We start from the raw sequence: 22,173 nt of genomic DNA, 5'->3' as shown, positions 1-22,173 counted from the left end.
GAGGGAAACATGAAACCAGGAGATGTCCTTACTGGATCATCAGAGCTGAACAGGTGATGAAGAAACAGGTTTAGGTGACATGAATGAGTTGAAGGGAAGTTATGAACTGTTTCTGAGAGACAAATAACACCAGGATCCTTTTTTAGGTAGCTGACAGCTGGTAACTGTGCAGGGGCGGGTCTAGCAAAGTTATGCCAGGGGGCCAGGTAGGGAATTAACAGGGAGAGGTGGGCACAAAGAAATACTTTTCTTTCTTATTCTCATTTAAAATATCTAGCTTTTATTAAATAATTATCTAAATCTTACAACCAAAGTTTTTATCTGATGTAAAATGTATAGAAATCATACATATACCAACAAGACTGTGTACATCACTGTCACAACAGGGTTTGTTTTCATTCAAAGGCTTTATGGTTTTAATACCTGGTGGGCCGGTCTGTAGTCAAAATGCCCGATTTTCTGTCCCAGTCCAGCCCTGCAGGTTAATACTGGCAGTGTCACCATGCCAGCTGACTGTATTTCATCGTCAGCCAGTGTTGTTCTTTATCAATATTACCAAAGTTTACCATAAGGCAGCATAGAAAGTATTTACTTGCTTTCAGGTTTTATTCAAATGTTAGTCTTTTCAGTTGTTTCCCCACTTTTTTCCTGTTTTAAAATCAAACACCAGTTTGTGAGAAGATTATCTTCTTTTTTTAACAGGCAGATAAAGTTTTACATTGGAATTGGCTAATTTGTCAATTGTTTGTTACAAATGTTCGTATTTTAATATTCAAAAATGTTTTTGCCCAAAACATATGTGCACTACATGTCAGTAAAAATGGTATGCAAATATTGCTGTCCTTGAATGCTGAGTAAACACTGACAAAGCACTGATTGTATCTCTTGTACTTTATCAACGCAGTATCTAAAAACTTTGCACCGTAGTGGTTAAAATCTCATTCTAATAAGAGTTAAAAGCTCATTCGGTTATTAGGTTTATAGGATTATTTTTAAACATTATCTGCCAATTACATCTGCCACCCTTCTCCAAATCTGTGCCCCTACCTGGCCCCCCCAACAAAAATTTTCTAGACACGCCACTGCGACCGGATAGGATTTTTAGGTTGTAAAGCTTCACCTTTATTCCTTCAAACATACCTCTTGTCATTGTGGCACAAATCGTTCACAAGCTACTGCTATGTGAACACAGAAGGAAAACTCGACTTCGCCTAGGTTTTACCATGTGCGCTTTGGACTACCGTAACTCATCGACCATTTGAGCTAGAAAAAAAATTCACCTGGTTACTGAAAGAAGAGAAGCTGCGCTTTACAGGGATATTTGGTGTATTACGGTAGCACAAACGGTTTGCAAGCTACTGCTCTGGAAAAAGAAAAGCCAACTCCACTTAGGTGCGCTTCACACTAGCGTAACTCCTCGACCATTTGGGCAAGAGAGACATTTCAAATGGTGACTAAAAGACAAGAAAACGAGCTTTACGAAACTTCACGGTGCATCATTAGGGGGCACAAGCTGCGACGGTCCAATCACATGTAAAAATTGATGACTCATGGAGCAGAATGACGGGTGTGGAGAAGTGGCAACGCCCCCAAAAGGCCTGGATATTTTTTAACTGTTGTTTCATTGTCACAACAATACAATAATGTAAAATGACTTCCAGATATTGAAAGCTGAGGGTATTCTGAGAAAAGGGGCAAAAGAATTCACTTATAATATGATTTTTGGCCCTTTTACAGCCAAAATTACCAAATATGTCGAGGCAGCCTTAATGATACATGATAATAATGGATTGCATTTATGTAGCACTTTTCGACACCCTCAAAGCGCTTTACAATTTTACTCGCTGTTGGAGGCAGCTACAGTTGTAGTCACAGCTGCCCTGGGACAGACTGACAGAAGTGAGGCTGCCATATCGCGCCATTGGCTCCTCTGGCCATTATCAGTAGGTGGTAGGTGAAGTGTCTTGCCCAAGGACACAACAACCAAGAAAGACAGCTGGGGATCGAACCTGCAACCTTCCGGCTCACATTCGCACCTACAGCCACCTTAGAATAATGAGTTAACCACATGAATGTCTTTGGGATGCGGGAGGAACCCACACCGGCACAGGGAGAACAGACAGACGGAAAGCCAATGTCCAGATGTTGTATTTGAACCTGTGGACGCTTTTGTTGTGAGATAATAGTGCTACACACTCTTCATCCACCTATAGTATAAAATTCATATTTGAGGTACAATTAGGTATGTAGTAGGGGTGCAACAATACACAAAATTCATGGTTCGGTTCGGTTCGATACTTTGGTGTCACGGGTCGATATTTTTTTGATACAAAAAAATGTTCATGCCTTTTTTAATTTGTCATTTATTAAAATTATAAATATATATTTTAACTCAAAAGTACAGTTTTTAAATTTAATGTTGCTGAAACAACAAAGGGATAAAATAAAATAAATCTATCTGATCGAGAAATCACTCATCTTTGGAAAAGAGAGTTTATTACAGAGAAATGTCTCTTTCCAAAATAAAAGCTATACTATCCGCTTCTTCTGGGCTATATTCTCAGCAGCATATTAAACATATCAGGTCCCCATAAGGAGAATCATGTGCTAACGGCTGTCTAAATGACTCGGGTAAAGTTTGTAGCATGCGTGCTTGTTGTTTTTGTCTGCTTCCACTTGTCTTTGCACGAGGATGATGTTGGAGTAAATGTGCAGTCATAGTCATAGGGTTAGGGTTAGGCGCCAGAGGGATTGTTCGCATAGGGCGCCAAACAGGCTGGGACCGCCACTGACTGACCTGTACTGTTACTCTTTACCTTGTAGTCTTTTTGGGTCTCAGAGCAGCTCGACAAAAACTGCTTGTCACTTGAAAACTGTATTTGGTCTCCTTGTCCTCCCTTTAAAACTACAGAAATAATGCCAACAGTAGCTCACACAACTACTATGTACTGTTTTATGTGCCTCTATATCATTTAGAGAAGGTGATATTTTAATCAGTGGTGAATATTTATTTATCTCAGCGCAGGACGGACTCAAACACTTGTCCTCTCTTAAATACAGTCTGTGCAAGTCATCCTGGGAACCGGTTCCATCAAGCACATTTTTTATTTATAGACCTTTGATTCCAAAATTAGATCCTGACTGAAATTAGGAGCAAAAACAAAGCAAAGAACAAAGCAAAAGGACTATCCATCACCAAGACATTTCTGTTTCTGAGCATGGGTCAGCTGTAGGTTTTTAGTCCGAAATAAAAATCTCTTCATCATTCCAGCATTTCTGCAGTGCTTGTTGTTTTTGCCACTGAACTGTCTCTCGCTCTCTTTTTTTTCTCTGTTTCCTTCACTGCTGTGTCACCATCTGTGCCCCAAAATGACTCCTCGGTCCAAAACAGCACCCATCGGTTCCTCCTCCACCCTGCCAATGGCCCAGAACGGCACGGCGCTGGGACCAAACGCGTCACCAGCAGTAGGCGTGTCACAGCGCTGAGAACATAAAGTGATGATGGCTGGATTTACGTCATTGCTGTGAAATGACAGATACTGCTGAGTAACACTTATCAGATTTGATTCTCTGTGAGAGAGGGGCTGGTAAGGTTTGCTTCTTTGTAACAAAATTTAAATGCACATAATTTGACCTGATGTTAAGGAGAAATGAATGCCAGAAAACATCAAATCATGTGCGTCACAGGATGTCTAACAACTATCAATGTATAAAAATCTCTCTATTATATCCTCCTGTTATAGAAGACTGAACGTGCCCAAATACAACTATTAATCTTATTTTAAATTGATTAAAGTTAACTGATAATGATAATTTGAAAATAAGCAAATACCTAATCAGCCAATCTTATGGCGGCAACTCAGTACATTTAGGCATGTAGGCATGGTCATGGACAACCTGCTAAAATCTAACCTCAAAATGGGGAAGAAATGTAATTCTAGTGATTCGATCCCAACTGATATGCTGGGATTTTTCCACACAACCAACCATCAAAAGAGAAAATATCCAGTGGGTGGCAGTTTACCGCGTGAAAATGCATTGTTGGTACCAAGAGGTAACGGTAACTCAAATAACCACTTGTTACAAACAAGGTATGCAGAAGATCATCTCTGAGTCTGTAGCAGAAAAAGACCACACCGACCACACAACTCAAGAGTCTCGATTTCTGCTGTGACATTCAGATGGCAGGCTCCATCCTGTCTCATACGAACAGTGATGTAATGCTGATGTTTTCTTAGCACGTTTTGCGGTGAGTGTTTTCACATGTGGCTGAGGGAAAAAAACAAAGGTGGGCTACAAATGATGATCCATTAGTGTGTCTACGTTAACCACAAGGGACACAAAAAAACAGGTCTGTGACTAATGCATAAAACCTAAAACAAAAGTACAGCATACACAGTTTTGTTCACCATTTATTAGCTATAGTTACATGCATACTTGCTTACAGTTGATTTTAGTGTGCAGTACACAGTTTCATTTAGTTTCATTGTCTAGGTTATATTACCCCAATTTTACTTTACAGGCTGCCTTACCAAAAGAAGTCTTTACAACATAGTTCGTTTTTCACATTTTCAACACATAACAAAGTTTTCTTAGAAGCCAGTAGCCATAGATACACAAGGTACGCTTGATATGCGAGGTCTCTGCTTTTGTTGCCAGGACCGGAAAAGCTGTCAGCACATCAAACAATACGGGAAGTAGCAAAATCGTCAAAGTCACAGCTTTACATTCTTAGAAGCTGCAGGGTCACCAGCTACTCCGGGCGAATTTCATGACTGAGTATATCTATGGCTCCAGCACAACAACACGACCATAGAATAAACAATCAGAACAATCAGAGCAATCAGACCACTTTTCTCTAGGTTTTTGCATCCTCCGTTACGATACAACCTTCTTCCTTTTTTTTTTTTCTTTAAATTCTAGGTAAATATTGGCCAGGTCTGTTGCAAATCCACTCTCTATCTCTTCATATGTGCTTTTTTTTGCTTCAGTAATAATGTCTATAAACGCAGGCCTTGGCACAAATCCTTAAATCTTATTCTAAACATTCAGGGAGAAAACCAAGAACCTGTCCACTCATTGTCCGCCCTTTAGTCCAGTTGTGAATCTCCAGCAGAGTGCAGTTGTTGAGTTAATTGAGTTTATATACAAGAACAAAAAAATTAAAGCTACTTTTGAGCCCTGTCCCTTTTTCAGAATCATGTCGTTATTGGGAATAAACCTGCACAGGTAAAGGTGAAAGTACTGAGCAGTCTGAACAGTCTCAGATACAGACTTAGATTATTACAGCAGGAGATATGGAGGTCGAGATTAGGCCGAATGCTGCTGAACACTTTACATGTGCAAGAGTAATTAGACATTGAAGTTAGTGATTGTACAATTAAACAGCTGTAATGTACAATTTAGACAAATGTGGAGTCCCACCAAGCACCACATGTCCACTGATGTCCCCCCCTTTTTTCTGAGCTAAATATGGCCGGCTAGTCAAAACTGTCATATTTTCAGGCTACTACAATATTGTGCAAAAGTCCTGATCCATCCCTCATCTTTTTGCATTTTGGAAGTAGGTGCAATACCTTAGTTTCATGCAAACATACATGTAAATACAGCATATAAGGAAAAAACTGAGTTTGTATAATTCTAAGAGACTTAAAAGTCAATATTTGGTGTGACAACCTTTATTCTTCAGCACAGCCTGAACTCTTAGACAATATTTCTTGTAATTTCTTTAAGTAGGAGTCGTTCTCCAGGCTTCTTTAGGGACATTCAAAGCTCTCTTTGGATGTTGGCTGTCTTTAGATGATCCCACACAAATTCAACAATATTGAGATCTGAGCTCTGAGAAGGCCAATTCATGACTGATAGCGTTTCATTGAGTGTGTTTTTCTATCCAGTTATGATTTTACTGCATTGGCAGTGTGTTTGGGGTCATTGTCATGTTAAAAATTAAGTTGCTGCCAATTGAATGATTTACCAATGGTACTTTTCTGTGTTCACAATTCACATTAATTTTGACACGATCTCCAAAACCACTGGCTGAGATGCAGCTCCAAACCGTAACACAGCCTCCACCGTGTTTTACAGATGTCTGCAGACTCTGACCTTATTACATCACTCCATCAGACCTGTTGTCACTGATTTTCAGTCCAGTTCTTGTGTAATCTGACATACCTCAGCCTTCCTGACAGCCACCCTTCCACTTCCACTGATTTCTAATGAGGCTTCAGTGAACAGTAGACGGATCATCTGAAGGTTCAGATGCATCTCTCAGGTCTGTTTCAGGTCTTTGTTGGATTTTTTTCCTATTTCTGACTTTTAGACAAAAATACTATTTATCTGTCAATTTTTCTTAGATTCAGCAAGAAAAACTAAAACCATTAAAACTTTGCAACAGGTTGCTAGTTACAAAGTACCTAAAGATACAATTTAAAATTATCTGTAAAGTTATCCTTGAATGAGTCATAGGTCAGTGTTAAGTCTCTGCTCAGGTACAAGGACTGAACTGAAAATGAGTGAAAAAGCAGCCAATGTCAAAGAAAATTCTGAAAGACCTTCACAAAGTCTGGAGAACGGTTACTCAAAATTTACAAGAAAGCCACGCTGCCTGGAAGCAAATATTAAAAAAAAATGAGGTGACTCAAGACTTTTGCACCATACAGCTTAATTCTAACCATGAATCCACGATTATGCACCTTGATTCATGAATCACTTTCCTTCTTAACAGCCTGAAAAAACTATTTTCACCTTTAACTTTTCAAATCTAAAAGTTGTAGAGCAAACCTTTTAATGTAATCTTCCACATGTACACTTGTACTTTTTTTGGTTAGGTGGGACCGTTGAATATCAGAAACTGTTCAGAGCGCACGTTTTCCTCACAAATTAAAAACCGACTGAAACGCTGTTGGGTTAATATCTCTGCCGCAGTGCTAGCACACGGAGGAGTAGAACTCCACTTCCCACAATGCTTTGCAATTAAAGGTTGCAGCATTAACAACAACAAAGAAATCGATTAACTGAAAAGAAAACTAAAACCAATATTAGAATTTGTCTTTGCAGGATAATGTTTAAAGGTCAATCTGGTAACAATAATAACAAAAGATCACCCTTTACGTGGCTTCTGTGATATACCTGTTTTATCTGGTACCTTCATCCTGGCCTGGACAGTTAGAAAAGCCTAAAATAAATCAAAGTGAACAACTCACTGCAGCACGTTTGAAAAAAGAAAAAGCACATTATAAAAACACTACAGTCCAACCAGCTCATACCGAGGATTAGCCAAACCTATACCGAAAACAGAGAAGAGAGAATATACTGTAGATTACTGCCGCGAGCCTCTTACATTTATGCATTTATAGTCCAGGGGCTGCGTTCACAAAGCCTCCACAGACAGCAGTGCTGACCCAGGGTCGAGTGAAGGAGTGGACATGACCTTTGACCCTTGGGCTTTGTGAGAGCTGCTCCAGCTGTGGTTTAAGTGTGGAAGCGTTTATAATAAGACCAAGAGCACAGCACACAGTCACTGGCTGAAATGTCAGGCTTCACTTTATGAACGAATACAAAAAATACCAAAAACTAATTTCATGATAGTCACTGTTCAGACTGGGCAGATGGGGCTCAATTATTCAATGAGAGGGAAACTCGAACGAGGCTGCTGGCGCTTGTTTTCCCACACCAGCTTCATCCTGGGTGGGTGGAGTCTTTTATCACAGTTTCATCACACTATTCTAACGTTAGAAGGTATGTTTTTAGGAAATGCACTGACCCAACCCCTTTTTTTGTTTTTGAGAGTTTGGCTGTCCAATCACTTTTGTACCCAAAACGTACCTGGAGAGCCAGCTTCCACATTTCTCTGTGTAGTTTCTGCCTGTAAGCTAACGCCAGCGTACTGCGAGCTCATAAACACACCTGTGACATAAAATATTACTCTGAGCATTTCGAATGCTGCTGATCGTGTGTTTGTTTGATATTATGAATAGGACCTCTTTAAAAGAGCTGTATAATCATGTCGAGGAACATTTTCCAGTGGGCTCAAATATGTTAATGCATATTATCTGGCTTTGAGAATAAGATTATCTGCTCATTGGTGGCCCAACAACACTGGAACTGGTTTGTTTACATGTCCCAACTGTAGAAATATCCCACCAGCATAATCTGTATATAAAAGATGGCCCCAGCTAATGGTCTGAAAAGTGAAGCCAACATGAAAGCTGGAGTCTTTCTTCAACCAGCAGGGGGAGACCTCGTGTTGTACATTAATCGATGGGAAACCCCCTAATCTTTCTTCTTCTGTGACTTTACGTGTCGATGTTGCACGTTCTCCCTGTATCATTGTAACAGTCAGGAAGGCCTCACTAACTAACGGTAGGCCCAAAACTCAGAGTGTACAGCATGTACGTCCAACAGCTAACTAGCACTTGTTTATGGCTGTGTAGCTTTGAAATGCTTTCTTAAAAATGTAATTTCATACATCCTTTGTAACTTAATCCAACCCCATTAGTTTTTCCTTAGTACGCTAGTGGCTCAGTCACACTGGAGTAAAAACCTCAGAAGAAAAAAAAGGTGGTTACCTGGTAATTGCATTGGATTTTTTTTTGCAATCACCAACAGACTTCAAGTAGATACAGCAACTAACTGGTCGTCCAGAGCTTCAAAATGCTGCACCGCCAACCTTCTGGGCTTTCACCTCGACTGCACAGGTTGCCTGGTGGGAGGCAATCGGTCTCCAAACAAATGCAGACTGACTCGAACACTTGACTCTCAGACTGACTGGCAAAGGTTTGCAAATCACTGTCCTCTAATTTCTAAACACCAGAGAGCACAACTCGTCTATAACGCGTCTCTTTGCAATAGGAGACTCAGCTCAGCTGGTTGCATACTAGTTATATTCCAATATAAAAGCAGGGTTGTTGAGTGCATGTGTCAATGTGACTGAATCATAAACTAACGGTGCTCTCCAGACAAGCGTCTCCAGCTGTACGTCCCTCCGCAGAGCACTTTTATCTCCCGTTAGCTACAGCTACATTAGCCACATCCTGTTAGCATGCATGACAGCTCACTACACAGAGATAATGCTGCTCCTGCTGTCTCACGCTGGTTCAGATGAGCCAAACTCTCAAAAGGTCAGTGTCTCCAAAGGAAGGTGTGCGTGTTTCATAAACAGGCATGACCCAGAAAGCTAGCGAGTTATCTGCTAATAAGCTATTTTTCTTTATTTTCCCTGATTATCCTTACTCGTTTCCATAAATCCTTTCTCAACATTTGGTAGAGGAGTTAAGATTGCACTATAATTAGTTTGTCTTGTGCTATATACCTTGTGTTTTGTAAACACGTCGCCCCCATACTCACTAGGGGCCCACCTGCACACAGAGCCTGTAATATTGCTAATAGAGCGTGTAGGGGAGGGGGAGCTGCTGAGTACTGAGTGTTGTTAAAGGTTAAAAATAAGCAGATGTGGGGCTGAAACAGTGTGTGTGGTTACTGTGCCATACGCCCTGGGTGGCTGGACACAAAAACCTCTCTGGTTTAAGTTCACAAACAGGTGTGTGAGAAATGTATGACTGATATTCTTTTTTAATCAGACTTTTTTAGTTGATGATGAACATTAAAACTAACCAAACCCCTTAAGTTTCAACTTAGCGTCACATTTCTCCCCCTTTAACTCTCCCCGCTTCATCTCTCTATTGTTTTTTCTTCTTTTAGTCGGACCATTCGTTCTCGTCGAGCTCGGAGTCGTCGTCGGACTCGCTGTACTCCACTGCGATACGACGCGACAGGATCGTGGCCACGTCGTTACCAACGGGCTCCCTCTTTGCCTCCTGCTCCCTCTGCTCCTGCACCTTCCTCAGCTGGATACCTGGAGGGGGCAGAGGAAGGGCGGAGTTAACAAAAAAAAGATAATTTCTATTAAGAAATTTAAGTAAATTCTTGGGGGTTTTTTTATAGTGTAAAATCTTTAAAACATTTAAAATTTCTTTATGTGTTTGTTCCACCAAAATCAAACTATTTTGGATGCAAAGGCATTTTTCAGTTATTCAAACTCATCCATCCTGGTAGTTTTTATGAAATAAATTTGTTTGTAAGCAACCAAAATGAAACGTAGCTGTGTTAACTTCCCTGCTCTATGTGGGGGCTAATAATAAAGACCCTGTGCGTCCCTTCCTCATACAGACGCACTCACCTCTACGTATGGCCGCCAACAGGTCGGAGCGGGCGTCGCTCATGGGGATCATCCCCAGCATGGTGGACTTCCTCGTCGAGGGTGCCGCGTCCACAGCTGACTGACCGATAGCGGCGTGCGGGGGTGACGGGTGGGCCTGGTGGCCCAAGGGGGCTCCCGGAGGAGGAGGAGGAGGGGCGGCCGGGGGTGCGCCTGAAGGCGGGTGGGAGGGGGAGGGCACGTAGTTGGCTGGGGGAGGAGGAGGAGAGGGTGAGTAGGGACGGGAGAGGGCGGAAGAGGTCGGGGGGACAGCGGAGGTGGCGGAGGGCGGGGCGTTGGTGGAGTCGAAGGCGGTCTGGGCAGAAGGGATGGTTAGTGGGGGTGGGGGAGGGGCCGGCGGGATGTAGTACTCGGGGATGGTGGAGGGCTGCCCTCTGGTGATGGAAAGAAGTAAATTAAAGATTTTTAATGAGTAGAAACAAACTAAACGCAAACAAAGCCGTAAAACAGATCAAGCAATAACACGCAGAAAACAAACCCGTGTGCGGCGCGGTAGTCCTTAACCGACTGCTGCCTCGGCCCGTTGACTGTCGGATCTCCTCCGGCCTGGACGCCGTGTCCCGAGGGGGTTCGGCCCAGGGAGGCCACGTGCCGACCTGTTGCCGCAGCACCGCCCGCTCCCGGGGGCTGGTTGGCCGGCCTCAGGCCCCGATCCAGTGACTGCGTCTGGGCCGCGGCACTGAGGTGATCCCTGGTGTGGTGGTCGGCGGGGTGGGCAGTGCTGGAGGCCTGGGTGGAGGGGTGGTTGGGGCTGGCTGGGTAGGAGTCGGACGCCATTGATCTGTTGGAGAGTTGTAATTGAAAATTAGAGGGCAGGTAGGAAGGAGCAGTGAATCATGATAATAACAGAAATGTTAGATGTTCTATTCCTTGTATTATTTCCTGCTCTGCCACAGCAGTGACTTCAGTCCCTAATGAAAGTCAACCTCATCGTTTCCTCCAACCTGCTGTGACGCAATCCAGGTGCTCTGCACTACATTTGCCAGAAGAGGGCAGCACAGAGCTGTAAACGACACAGTAAGCTGGCACTTCTTAAATCTCTGTATTAAGCAGGTATGTGCTTAAATTATGTGACACTTATAGTGGCTGTGTAACAACGCCAGCTCACTGTGTACTATTTATAGTATATGAATAGTATTTATAGGCTTTAAAGGATGAGAGAAACACTCATCCAATGCCCATCCTCAAACACTGACTGTACACATAAACTAGGACAGGAAACAGGACCTCAGAGACAAACCTCACTTGTAGCTAATGTATGTGTGTGTGCACACGTGTGTTTACCTGCTATCTGGGGACAGTGAGCCTTCAGAGGACATGCCGTGGTAAGGGGAGGGGGCGAGCCTGGCGTCTGGTCTGAACTCTTTGTCGTAGGCCAGGACGTTCCACTCCTGGCGTCGGTTACGAGCTTTACGCACCTTCAAGGTTAAACCGGGAGAAACAGACACGTTACACTGCAGTTACAGGTAAAATGATATATGTATATAATTATAGTAATGGAGTTTAGAAAGATTAAGCTGCTGTATTACATCTTTCTCCTGCAATCCTTTCACAGTCACTACCTTTAGAGCGGAGCATTAGAACAGCTGTACCTGTATTGCACCCTACTAATAGAAAATAGATTTTTACTGCCTCTACTCCAGTAGCAGCATTTACTAGAGATGCCTTTTAAAATGATTAAGAGCTCTCCACACTAACAATGTGGTCTCTGCTCTTTTTATTCCACTTTTATTAAGTATTTTACCAGCAAATTCACTTTTCTTTGGCTCTAAGCAGCTTTGTGATTTATTTTCTTCTTCATCAGTTCTTGATGTTACTGATGCAGTTAGGATGACTGTATAAGACCAGCTCAGATAATACATCTGCTAAAGTGCAGAATCAGTGTAAATGAAGGAGGAAGGTCAGATTACTCTTAGTAAGCCAGTAAATTTGAATTAAAGCGATTTTTCATGGGTGTCAACGATGGAAATCAAAGCTAAACTGAAAGAAACACAATATTCCCACAAACGTCGGGGAGCCCGGAGTCATTTGGGGTCTAAGGAGGAGGAGATATGTAAGAAAAGACTGATGTTTAAGGACAGTAACGTGCTTTGAAATGTGCAAGTGTTTACTCAGTTCCAAAAAAAGCACATAGAAAACCTGCCTCCAAACCAGCTGATTATTACAAACAGATTAAGCGTGACTGCTAACTTGACCCCTTTGATCTACAAACTGATAACACCGTGTATTCTGACAGCTTCCTATCAGAAGCAGCATTAACGTTTTTCAGCAGTTTGAGCTACAGTAACTCGTCTGTTGGATCGGACCACACGGGCCAGCCTTAGCTCCCCAATCATCAGTGAGCCTTGGACGTTCATGACCCTGTCACTGACCACTGCAGGCCAGGAACAACCCACAGCATCTGCGGTTTGGAGATGCTCTGATCCGGTTGTCTCGCCGTCACAACTTGGCCTTTGGTAAACTCACTCTAGTCCTTATGCTTGCCCATTTTTCCTGCTTCTTACTCATCAACTTTGAGGATAAACTGTTCATCTTCTCTCTAATATATCCCGCCCACTAAGAGCTGCAACGATGGAGAGATAATCAGTGTTGTTCACTTCACCTGTCAAAACTATGATCTGCTTTATACTCTGTTAAAAACTGTTCATTAAATGATTGTATAGAGGATTTAACCGCTTGCTTTACTCTTGTTTCAGAGGAACGTTGATAACTCTAATTAAATGACCATTAATAATAAACTTAGTAAGTGATTACTGACCTTCTTCACTTCTCTGCTCGGGTCTTCAACCTGCCTCTGCTGCTCCTACGAGTGACACACAGACACACAGAGGAGCAGAGGGAAACTCAGCTGTTGGCTATTTATTTATTTACTGTGTAAAGGGAAATATAAAAAAGCTCAACCCCATCACCAGCTCCTTCACCACGGGGTAAATTCACACTGACCCAGCCCCCAACACACACACACACACACAGTGTAAGCACCACCCAGTCACTATTCGACAACACCAAAAACACCGGTACAGATGACAGAGCCAAAACTTGTGGGAGCACAGGACAGCAACCAAACCAAACACGGAGGGTTAGCAAGACGGTGAGGTGTTAAGCTGAGGTGACATTAAACACACACACAGACAAACAGGAGGGAGTGTGTGTGTGTGTGCTGGCATTTACTTAGTACTTTCATGTGTATCAGCGTGTCTCAATGGTGTTAGGACATGTCTGCTTTGATAGGTGAGTCTGTAATGTGTGCTAGTGGGATGTGTGGGGAGGAAGTGGAGGGAGGGGAAGTGGGGGGGCAGAACGGGGGCAGGTTAGGTTAGGGGTCGGGGTTGTCTTACAGAGATGGACAGGGGGCTCCTGGGTTGGGCCTGTCTGGAGTGGGGCCTGTCAGGGTGGGCCGGACAGCCCTATGGAAACATGGGAGAAAGACAAGCTGGTGCGTTAGACTGAGCAGAGGAGGCGGAGGAGGAGGGGGTGGGGGGTGTCTTCAAAGGCCAGGAAACTAAAGATAGAGAGAAACGAAGGAGGAGGAGCTGTGGGAGGAAAGGATAGAGGTGGAGGAGCCATCCTCCTGCAGCTCGCTCGGGCTCTCAGACCTGTTGAGTAACAGCTGAAGCTGCGTTGTTTCGGAGGTGGGAGGGGGGGGGGAAGGTTCTGCATGGTTTCCAGGTCGAAGGGAGGGAACAGAAAAATGTGAGCAGCATTAAATTCAACAGAAATATTGACCGAACTGCAGCAAACACATGCAGCAGCAGCTGTTGAGCGGTTACAATCACCAACAAAGGAAGAGAGCGCCAAAGGAAGTGTGAAGGGGAACACCACCGAAGCTCAGCTCTGAAATACTCGTAGCTCAGTTCCTATTAGTTTGAATGGATTAATAAACGAGAGCAATGGTGGTGTGCTGGAGCTCCTTTCAGTGCTCCAGGTTATTGGTGTTCACGTAGACCAGCGCACAGACCTGCAAACTGAATGCACTACTTTAAAACAGCAGGACACAGTTCAGTTAAATCCAGCAGGAAGTGAGCGTACAGTAGTGTGCTAAAGACTTGAGTCACCTCTGGTTTCTTTACATTTTTGTAGGAAAATGGCAAATATTCTTATTCTTCAGCACAGTCAGAACTCTCTTATGGAAGCGTTCTTGCAATTTCTTTAAGCAGTCTTCGGGAATAGTTCTGCGGGCTTCTTCAAGGACATTTAAAGCTCGTCTTTGGATGTTTCTGAATTTAGATGATCCCAAACTGCTTTAATAAAATTGATGTCCGGGCCCTGGGGAGGCCAATCCATAACTGATATTGTTCCACTGTGTGTTTTTCTATCCAATCAGATGTTTGCTGGATGGTATTGGACCTTATGGTACTTTTTTGCATTCATAATTCCATCGATTTTGACAAGATCTCCAAAAACACTGCAGCTCTAAACCACGACAGAGCCTCCAGGATTTGAATCAAAACTTTCAAATTCAGATTCATCACTCCATCAGATCTGTTGTCACTGATTTTGGGTCCAGTTCTTGTGTAATCTGGCATACCTCAGCCCACACACAGCCACCCTTCCACTGAGACCATTTCTGATGAGGCTTCAGTGAACAGTATATGAGTTGAAGGCCCAGATGTACAGTGGGGCAAAAAAGTATTTAGTCAGCCACCGATTGTGCAAGTTCCCCCACTTAAAATGATGACAGAGGTCAGTAATTTGCACCAGAGGTACACTTCAACTGTGAGAGACAGAATGTGAAAAAAAAAAATCCATGAATCCACATGGTAGGATTTGTAAAGAATTTATCCGTAAATCAGGGTGGAAAATAAGTATTTGGTCACCTCAAACATGGAAAATCTCTGGCTCTCACAGACCTGTAACGTCTTCTGTAAGAAGCTTTTCTGTCCCCACTCGTTACCTGTATGAATGGCACCTGTTTGAACTCATCATCTGTATAAAAGACACCTGTCCACAGCCTCAAACAGTCAGACTCCAAACTCCGCCATGGCCAAGACCAAAGAGCTTTCGAAGGACACCAGGAAAAGTATTGTAGACCTGCACCAGACTGGGAAGAGTGAATCTACAATAGGCAAGCAGCTTGGTGTGAAAAAATCAACTGTGGGAGCAATCATCAGAAAATAGAAGACATACAAGACCACTGATAATCTCCCTCGATCTGGGGCTCCACGCAAGATCTCATCCCGTGGGGTCAAAATGATCATGAGAACGGTGAGCAAAGATCCCAGAACCACACGGGGGGACCTGGTGAATGACCTGCAGAGAGCTGGGACCAAAGTAACAAAGGTCACCATCAGTAACACACTACAACGGCAGGGAATCAAATCCCGCAGTGCCAGACGTGTTCCGCTGCTGAAGCCAGTGCATGTCCAGGCCCGTCTGAAGTTTGCCAGAGAGCACATGGATGATACAGCAGAGGATTGGGAGAATGTCATGTGGTCAGATGAAACCAAAGTAGAACTTTTTGGTATAAACTCAACTCGTCGTGTTTGGAGGAAGAAGAATACTGAGTTGCATCCCAAGAACACCATACCTACTGTGAAGCATGGGGGTGGAAACATCATGCTATGGGGCTGTTTTTCTGCCAAGGGGACAGGACGACTGATCCGTGTTAAGGACAGAATGAATGGGGCCATGTATCGTGAGATTTTGAGCCAAAACCTCCTTCCATCAGTGAGAACTTTGAAGATGAAACGAGGCTGGGTCTTCCAACATGACAATGATCCAAAACACACCGCCCGGGCAACAAAGGAGTGGCTCCGTAAGAAGCATTTGAAAGTCCTGGAGTGGCCTAGCCAGTCTCCAGACCTCAACCCCATAGAAAATCTGTGGCGGGAGTTGAAAGTCCGTGTTGCTCGGCGACAGCCCCAAAACATCACTGCTCTCGAGAAGATCTGCATGGAGGAATGGGCCAAAATACCAGCTACTGTGTGTGCAAACCTGGTAAAGACCTATAGTAAACGTTTGACCTCTGTTATTGCCAACAAAGGTTATGTTACAAAGTATTGAGTTGTATTTTTGTTATTGACCAAATACTTATTTGCCACCCTGATTTACGAATAAATTCTTTACAAATCCTACCATGTGAATTCATGGATTTTTTTTTCACATTCTGTCTCTCACAGTTGAAGTGTACCTCTGGTGCAAATTACTGACCTCTGTCATCATTTTAGGTGGGGGAACTTGCACAATCGGTGGCTGACTAAATACTTTTTTGCCCCACTGTATCTCTCAGGGCCGTGTCAGGTCTTCGCTGGATTTTTTCCCTGGCTCTAAAAGACATGACTTTCAAGCAGAAACGCCTACGGAGGAGGCTACAAATGTGGCCTCCTCCTGAGGCCACATTTGTAGACCAATTACGTCACAGCGACACGATGAAGACTGTCCAAATTCGTAGACTCCTCCGAATCCGGCCGACAAATACGTCCTCCTTTTCCCCAGATTTGAAGAATGGGCCGGGTGTGTCCTTCGTGGCCCACCATATCCCAGAATTCATAGCGCGGCCCAGCCAATTCCAGTTTCCAAACAATGGCGGCCGCTACTAAGTTTTTAATATTACTGTTATTAATCTTTCTGGGTCACAAAATAAACTTTTAACATATTTTAGGCAAGAAAGTAGCTGTGTAAACTTCAAATATCTGCTCGGTTTATCAAGACATCGCATATTTGCAAAAGCGCTCCGATGTTTTCGGAGACGTCCGTTACCCACCAGCTCGATAGCTAGCTGGGGGTTCAATGTCACTCGAGCCGGTGAGAACAGCGGACTCCCGGCTTCATCGCTTTCAGACCCCCGCCGTCTTTCACTACTCAGGTTAAACATGATATATAAGTCACTCAGATAACTTAAAAACGTTATTGTTTAGCTTTTTCAGTGTTTTACTTGTTGGGGAGTAAATCGTTTTGGTTGAGATTAAAGTTATTAGATTAAATTAAATAAAAGTTGATTAATCCCTCGGGTGGTTTTCACACAGCTGAATAAACATCAAACAGAAAACTGATTAAACAGAAGTGTGAGACGGTCGTGTCCTGTTATATTTTAGATAGCAAGGAGCAGAGAGCTGAGTTTACTGGACTCCACCGAGACAGCGGTGACGCAGATTTGAAGGCTGGACCGTCCCATTTCACAGCCTCGCACTTCCAGCCTTCTCGGTCTTCAAAGGACCCGGCCCACGTAGACCGCGAAGGCCGGGTCCTCCGAAGGACGTGGCCTAGGTTTTGGGACACAGCTTCAGATGCGGTTCATCTGCTATAGATATATATTTTTAGACTCGCCACTTCTTCTTCTTCTTTCCACTTGTCAAGTTTCCTCAAACTTTTTAAGGGACACACTGCACACAATATGAGAGGACGAGGTGAAACAGCTATTAGCCACGGTCTTGCTGATTAATGCTAAAACACTTTTTGAGTTAGGTGCCTTTTCTGTTCTTGAATGATTCATAGGTCAGGGTTCAGTGGTCTAGCACAGCGGTCCCCAACCCCTGGGCCTCGGACCGGTACCGGTCCGTGAGTCGTTTGGTACCGGGCCGCGAGAGTTGAGGCTCAGGTGTGAAATGTATGGTTTTCAGGGTTTTTATCGGTTTTCAGTGTTATTTTGTTATCATTTGTACCGTTAACTTGGTTTTCCTGGGTCTTTTCACGTGTGTTATGAATAAATCTTATTTTTTTCGGTACCGGTACTAGTTTTATTTTGTTGTATTTATCCGCGACACCTTAAAGGCCGGTCCGTGAAAATATTGTCGGGCATAAACCGGTCCGTGGCGCAAAAAAGGTTGGAGACCGCTGGTCTAACAAACAAAATCCTCTAAAAATGGTCAGGTTCCACGACTGGACTGAAAATGAGTGAAAAAGCAGACAATGTCCAAAGAAGAACTCTGAAAGACCTTCAGAAAGCCTGGAGAACTATTACTCAAGAGCACTTAAAGGTCTGGCTGCTTGGAAGAAAAATATAAAGCAATGAGTGGTGTCTCAAGAGTTTTACACTGTATGTAACTACAGCCAAATACAACGTTCGTATAAGTTCTCCCTCGATCACGTTGTTGTCTCTGGATAACCGGCCTGCTCAGCTGCTGCTGCATCGATAGCCGATTAAACAACCAAGCAAAGCTAAATGGAGAGTACAGTCAGAGAGAAATGAAACTGAAATAACAGCATAGATGGCACCACCGGGCAGGAAAATAAAAATTCGCAAAATAAAGCAGAAGATGAATTTCTTTAACCGTTTCCAGACCACGGTGACGTACACCCAAACATACAGCGCACGCTCACAAACACTCGTTCGGCGCACACATCGTACCTTCTGCCGTCTCTTCTCTTTGCGCTTGTCCTCAGTGGCCTGCAGCATCTTTTCCTTCCACAGGTTGAAGAAGTAGGAGGGGTCGGTGTAAAACTTCAGGGCGTCCTTCTTGTCATCCCTGCGAGGAGGAGGAAGTGAAACTAAGAAAAAAAAAAACAGCGGAGCTTGGTAAATTATCAATACTGGCAGAGAGGCTAAAAGACTGACCTATAGGGGGTGAGAATATTAAGTGGTGGAGGTTTGTCGCAGCGGTGGTACATCTCCACCACAGGGTTGGGCACAGAGGTCCTCGACACCACCTGCTGGTCCTGAATGGTACTGCTCTTAAAGGCCTTTCTCATGTTGATGTCCTGCAGAGAAACTGGAAACAGAGAAGGAGGACAGCATTAAATTATGATAAGCAAACAGAATGAAAAACAACAACACGGCGATTAAGCCGGCAGAGTCACAAACACTGGTGTTTGACATCATAATCCCCCAAAACAGCCGGTTTCAGCCACTAATTCCTTCATATGCATCACTCTCCTCTACCCTCGATTTTTTTTTAACGCATGAATCAAAGCCAGGATTTGTGGCATTAAGAGAAAAAGAGCCTAATCTCTTGTTAGGGCTCTTAGAAAAAATTAGCACAAGTTTAGCAGATTTTTAATGCCAATTAATTCAAGCTTCAGTCTGATGGAGTGACCAAAGAAAACATCAACCTGGAAAATAAACTTTTTAAAATCTAGTTTAAGGACAATTACGGACAATCCGAGTGAAAAATAAAAACAGATAATCATCAGAAAATAATAATTTTCCTCTTTTTTTTTAGCTTCCTACAGTGGAGTTAATCAATCTTGTGTCACTGCTCACAGATAAAATGCATCTAATCACTTCCCATTTATCATACCCACTACACCATTACATCACACGTCACATGCTCTGGGCTGAATGACAGCGTGCGTCTGCTGGAGTTCTTCATTAAATAAAGATGATCTGCTTTTTTATGAAGTCTAGACTCTATAAATATGCAAACATCTGCCGTTCTCAATGCGTGTGCAGCTTCTGATTGGCCAATATGTTTTTCTACCAGCCACCAGGGGGCTCTGCTTATTCCAGGAGTCCTTTAAACACCGGACACGTGAGATTTGTGTTTCATATTTTAAACCTTTAAAACCTGAATCATGAAACAACTGCTAGAAAATTCAAATTTTTGAAAATGACAATAAAATAAAAAAATAAATTAAATATTAATTTGCATACACGAGTTTTAGTTTGTATCGTATTTGCTACATTCAGTATTTTATTTTTCAGTTTATTGCTTAAAATGTTTTGTGCAATTTATTTATGTAAAAAAAAAAAATCACAATGATGATGTTCAAGTCTGAGAAACTGGGGGTATTAAATATGATATGATAACGAAATCCCCCTTTTTGTCAGTGTAAAGAAGTTTAACAACACATTTAAACCCTGAGATGTCTTAATACAAGATAAGACAAATTTCAACAACACGTCTCAGTTTTTCTACATGACAAATGTGTAAAATTACAGAAAGATTTTCTTTAATAGTAAAAAAACAGGAACTTTGCCCATGTCCTCATTTTAGGTTTGGGACTGGTGTCGGCTCCTGGGCTCATGTACTAATGAGAAGTGAAAGAACTGAAAAAAGGGGGAACTAGGGTGGGGCACGAAAATGAGAACAAACAGCTTGTAGAACTGGGGGGGTCATATATGGACAAGACCCGGAAGAGGCGTGTTTGGAGGCGTGGTCCCGCTCCTGAAATTCACATAATTTATCTTCAATTACTTAACTAAATGGCTGTGGGGGAGGTCTTTGTCAGCAGGAAAAGCCGTAGAATTTATAAAAAGAAAATTTCAAAGTCCGCAAATTTTTTCCAAAACACATCAGCAGGCTGCTGGGACAACTCTGGCCATTCACACCGAATTTGGACGAATTTCCTGTATTTGTTTGACTAATTTATAACTCTGATAAGTGGAAGAGAATGGATGGATGAAGAATCTGTATTTTGTTTCTCTTGCCTTAAAACATACGCAGGAAATAAGGGGTTAGCAACTAATCAAAGAAAATAATAATACTAATATTAATAATAATACTAGCCATCAGCCTCTTGGTAGATGCACATGTAGTATAAATGTGAAAATCCTAGCAGTTGACCTCTGATTGTGAGGTCAAGCTCGCCAGGATTTGAACTCGTCCCAGAATGTTAGCAAGTCGTCTCGTTCTTAAGTTACCGCAATCACAAACTTGGGTGTCCCCCCGCCCACCAGCCCAGCAGGGTGCCGCCAAAACCCCGTCAGTATACAAACTGTTGCACTTCACTTTAACCTCATCGTTTCGACCTTTCCGTCGACAAATAAAACGGCACATGCTGCTCAAGCAGGAGCCATAACACACTCAGAGCAGCTATTGACCCTCAATGGTAACTTTACACACGCAGCTCTGACCTTGTTGAGATTTATGGGTTTATCGGTCGTTGAAAAGCGGCGTGGTAAATGTAGGAAACTGCTGAGAGAGGCAGGGGATGAAATGCTACGAGGCAAAGACGTCTAATTAGAACACTTCATTGTCAAGTAATTCCTGGAGTACATACTTATCAGCAGATGCTTCTCTAAACAGACACCGTTTGGATATGTGTGTATTTGTTTGCTACGATTCTGCAACCTATAGACGATCATTTTAGAAGTAAAACGGATAAACGGATCAAATACACGCACATCGTGTGCATATCGACTGATACAGAACATACAGCTTAAACGGTGTTTGAACTCGAACGCATACATACGCATGCACAAATAATAGGACAGCAGGGTCAGATTAGACTTGGAGCTTGTTGCATCAGCTTAACAAGCATCGCACACACACACACGCATGCAAACTGTGGCTGCACAACAACAGGAGGCTGGGCGGTGTGTTAAGTGTCAGAACGTGACACGTATGTGTGTCAATCCTGTGAGAGATTTATCACCGCTGCAGTGCTATCCAAGATCTAGCAGATGGCTAAACACACACACACACACACACACACACACACACACACACACACACACACACAGAGACGATCAGGGCGTGATCAGTGTCCTATACGATCAGTTTAAACCACGTCAGTGTCACACACGCTCCTGTCATTAGCTCTGTGCACTGACGCAGCATGTCTGTGTTTGTATGGACACATTTTATTACTGAAAAATCTATGGTTAGCTTAAAAATCCGCCTGCAGACACCAAAGGGCGACTGGCCGTTTGATCTGTGTGTGTGTGCAGTCAGAGCACACTCCTGTCTGTTTGATCATTCCTCCCTAAGCTTCCTTCCCTACAGCCAAATGAATAATCCACAAAACTCGCAGCTAATGCAACTTTCATTCAGACACATCTTCAAAGAGACCTCGCTCTCTCTGCTCTTCTTCTCCTTCTCCTCTTTCTCCTCCCTCTCTGCACATACACATGCATAAACTGTGTTAAACACCATTAATAACCACATTCGTGTAATGCACACACTGATTAAGGAACTCTGCACTGACCTAACCTCTGAATTTAGAGTTATTTGGATTTATGTGAACAATTTATAATCACTTTACTGTCTGGAGGGACGTGCTGCTTCCTGTAGGCTCCTTCCCCCTTTTTTCTCTTTTCTTCCATCCTTCCTTATTTCCTACCTCCCTTCATTCCTTTT

General features: G+C 43.0%; 1 protein-coding gene across 2 annotated transcripts in view; it reads right to left on the bottom strand.

Moving 5' to 3' along the window:
* Positions 1-4,400: 4,400 nt before the first annotated feature.
* LOC146674438 (actin-binding protein WASF3) overlaps positions 4,401-22,173 on the bottom strand; it is a 54,359-nt gene continuing 36,586 nt past the window's right edge. The window contains exons 4-11 of one of the 2 annotated variants that reach the window (XM_085395915.1): positions 18,711-18,864; positions 18,504-18,621; positions 13,555-13,623; positions 12,975-13,019; positions 11,501-11,634; positions 10,695-10,997; positions 10,178-10,590; positions 4,401-9,853 (exon numbers count right to left, since the gene is read on the bottom strand). In XM_085395915.1, coding sequence (XP_085252041.1) covers positions 9,696-9,853; positions 10,178-10,590; positions 10,695-10,997; positions 11,501-11,634; positions 12,975-13,019; positions 13,555-13,623; positions 18,504-18,621; positions 18,711-18,864 — 1,394 coding nt within the window. In that variant the 3' untranslated portion in view covers positions 4,401-9,695. The remainder of the gene's footprint in view (positions 9,854-10,177; positions 10,591-10,694; positions 10,998-11,500; positions 11,635-12,974; positions 13,020-13,554; positions 13,624-18,503; positions 18,622-18,710; positions 18,865-22,173) is intronic. The other variant, XM_085395922.1, reaches the window with a different exon arrangement.

This window comes from Rhamphochromis longiceps, linkage group LG3, assembly GCF_057381845.1.
Source record: "Rhamphochromis longiceps isolate RC_006_pf linkage group LG3, R_longiceps_female_GT1.1, whole genome shotgun sequence".
NCBI lineage: Eukaryota > Metazoa > Chordata > Actinopteri > Cichliformes > Cichlidae > Rhamphochromis > Rhamphochromis longiceps.
Note: the sequence above shows the minus strand (reverse complement) of the source record. Positions and strands in the feature narration are given on the sequence as shown.